At 41.0% G+C, this 2,614-nt stretch overlaps 2 protein-coding genes and 1 pseudogene across 2 annotated transcripts, besides 5 other annotated features; all 3 read left to right on the top strand.

Annotated features, from left to right (window-relative positions):
• Positions 1 to 40: a microsatellite.
• A 16-nt stretch (positions 41 to 56) lies between these two features.
• Positions 57 to 107: a sequence feature (A-rich).
• A 59-nt stretch (positions 108 to 166) lies between these two features.
• Positions 167 to 193: a microsatellite.
• A 72-nt stretch (positions 194 to 265) lies between these two features.
• Positions 266 to 1,594, top strand: TraAM80_10367 (putative aspartyl aminopeptidase, putative,metallo-peptidase, clan MH, family M20; the record flags this gene model as incomplete). Its single annotated transcript, XM_029386991.1, has 1 exon — positions 266 to 1,594. One exon carries the CDS (start codon positions 266 to 268, stop codon positions 1,592 to 1,594), a length of 1,329 nt encoding a protein of 442 aa, XP_029233155.1.
• A 9-nt stretch (positions 1,595 to 1,603) lies between these two features.
• Positions 1,604 to 1,638: a microsatellite.
• A 97-nt stretch (positions 1,639 to 1,735) lies between these two features.
• Positions 1,736 to 1,796: a sequence feature (A-rich).
• Positions 1,797 to 1,812: 16 nt separating this feature from the next.
• On the top strand, positions 1,813 to 1,972 carry TraAM80_10366 (unknown; annotated as a pseudogene).
• Positions 1,973 to 2,171: 199 nt separating this feature from the next.
• Positions 2,172 to 2,612, top strand: TraAM80_10365 (putative kinesin; the record flags this gene model as incomplete). The annotated part of the gene is made up of 1 exon (XM_029386990.1): positions 2,172 to 2,612. A coding segment is annotated over one exon (441 nt), but the record flags the coding sequence as incomplete, so codon positions are not given.
• Between the last annotated feature and the right edge of the window lie 2 nt (positions 2,613 to 2,614).

The following is a 2,614-nucleotide window of genomic DNA, read 5'->3' as shown; positions in this document are numbered from 1 at the left end:
TATATATATATATATATATATATATATATATATATATATACTCGTATATATGAGAGATTTTTATTTTATTTTTAATTGGTTTATCTTTCTAGCGATTTATTCTTTTTTGTTGGGGTTAGCAACCTTTCCTGCACAAATTGTGCTATAGGGGATGCATCATCAATCTTTTATTTATTCATTTATTTAGTTATTTTCAGAACAAAGCAATAATATTAGGATTATTTTCATTTTTGTTTTTTGTAGAATCGTTCTTGAGTTTTTTGTCATGGAACTTGCAAAAGAATTTGTTGAGTTTATTAATAAGGCCTGTACCCCGTTTCATGTGGTTGAGGTTATTTCCTCTTTGTTGATTGCTGCTGGATACAAACTTCTCAAAGAAGGTGAAGCATGGCCCTCTATTATGGCGGGCGGGCGGTATTTCGTTACGAGAAATGATAGCAGTCTGGTTGCATTTTCTGTCGGGGGCAAATTTGAACCTGCTAATGGTATAAAAATTGTGGGGGCCCATACGGATTCTCCGGTCCTTGCATTAAAACCAAGAACAAAGGCTGATAAAGGGGAATATCAGGGTATTGCAGTTCAGTGTTACGGTGGTGGCCTATGGCACACGTGGTTTGACCGAGATTTAACAGTCGCCGGCAGAGTATTTTTATCTTCACCCAAATTGGAAAAACGTCTTGTGAATTTAAAGCGGCCAATTGTACGGATTCCTTCCCTTGCAATTCACCTTCAAACAGCTCAGGAACGTGAAGCATTTGCGCCAAACAAAGAAAAACACTTGGTTCCCATTATTGCAACCGAGGTTTCGGGTGCCTTAAATGGGGATAACAACAAACGCCACAGTTTTCATCTAATGAAACTACTTGCAGAGGAATTGGGTTGTCTCACGGAGGATATTGTGGATTATGATCTAAGTGTTATTGATACTCAGCCTGCAACAATTGGTGGGGCATGTGATGAGTTTATTTTTGCGCCACGTCTGGACAACCTGATTTCTTGTTTTTGTGGTATAAAAGCTCTTCTCCAAGCGGACAGGAGTCTGGATACTGACAACATGATAAGAATGGTTTGTCTTTTTGATAACGAAGAGGTTGGGTCTGAAACCACACAGGGCGCAGGTGGAACCCTGGTTCCAGACTTGATTGAACATATTATTGCTTCAAGGGCACTAAGATCCACGCTTGTGGCAAATTCTTTTTTGCTTTCCGTGGATGGTGCGCACGCGCTTCATCCAAATTACAAAGACAAGCATGAAGAAAATCATCGACCTCTTCTTCATCGCGGGCCTGTTATTAAATACAACGCAAATATGCGTTATGCCACAAATGGAGCTACCGCTTCTTTAATAAAGTCGATAGCGAAAACAGCATCAATTCCCATGCAAGAATTTTGTGTAAAGAATGACTCTTCATGTGGTTCAACAATTGGGCCCATTCTTTCTTCTTTATCTGGAATACGAACTGTTGATATTGGAAACCCGATGTTGAGCATGCACAGCATTCGAGAGATGTGTGGGACGACGGACATCTCTCACTTGGTGAACTTCATCGAAGCATTTTTTATCTCTTATGGAAGTCATGCGATAGAGTCATGAATGTTTCCGTTTGTTTTTGATTTTTGATTTTTATTTTTATATTTCCTCACAATTACGAAAATGAGGACTCTTTCTTGTTTGACATTATAATGTGGTCTTGTCCACGTAAACTAAACCACACACAAGCAACATTCTGTCAGTTTTTTTTTTTCATTTCTCTTATTTGTTTTATTTCTTTTTTCCATTTTTATTTGTTTATTTTAAGCGTATTATCAAAGGAAAATGGGCCGTTTCAAGCCACTCGCAGTCAAGAAGAAGTATGCAAAGAAGCTGAACCAGAACAGGCCTGTTCCGTACTGGATTCGTCTCCGCACTGGCAATCGTATTAAGTGGAACGAGAAGCGCCGTCATTGGCGTCGAACGAAGCTTCACTACTAGAATTATGGCCCCATTTCAAACGTACGCATTCTTACTTTTTGTGACGTCTGTTTAATGTTTTACTTTTATTTTCAAGTTTTTCCATTGCTGTATTTTTGTAGTGTGGACCGTTAAATGTTATTTGAGAAAGCGCAGTATTATTACTAATAATACTATTGTATTTTTTTTTCTTTATTCTAGGGTTTTCTGGGGTGTAGGAATGGGAGACTTGGCTGGGACCACCGGTCGCGTTCAAGTGAGTGTTCGCGTCTGCCCTCCCCGGCAGGGTGAAAAGGAAATAGTCCACGCTGACGCGGATGACCCACGTGCTGTGTTGATTGACGCTGAGCTTGCTCGAGGCGCCACCATGTTTAAGTTTGACCGTGTGTTTAGTGGAGGTCAGGAGGAGATCTACGAGGCGATTGGACGCCCAATGCTGAAGGAGGCATTTGAGGGATTTAACGTTTGCCTCTTTGCTTATGGGCAGACGGGAAGTGGAAAGACGCATAGTCTTTTTGGTGATTTGGACGACAAGGAAGGCCAAGGCGTGGCTCCGCGCTTTGCGCAGGACATGATTGAAGAGGCGCAGCTTCGTGTGGAGTCGGACAGCGCGGCGACGATCAAGTTTTTTGTGACGATGGTTGAGGTATACATGGAGAAGGT

The sequence above is a fragment of the Trypanosoma rangeli genome (genome assembly GCF_003719475.1).
Source record: "Trypanosoma rangeli strain AM80 chromosome Unknown Tra_15.4_contig_00921, whole genome shotgun sequence".
NCBI lineage: Eukaryota > Euglenozoa > Kinetoplastea > Trypanosomatida > Trypanosomatidae > Trypanosoma > Trypanosoma rangeli.
The sequence above is the reverse complement of the archived record's forward strand: the minus strand, read 5'-3'. Positions and strand labels throughout refer to the sequence as shown.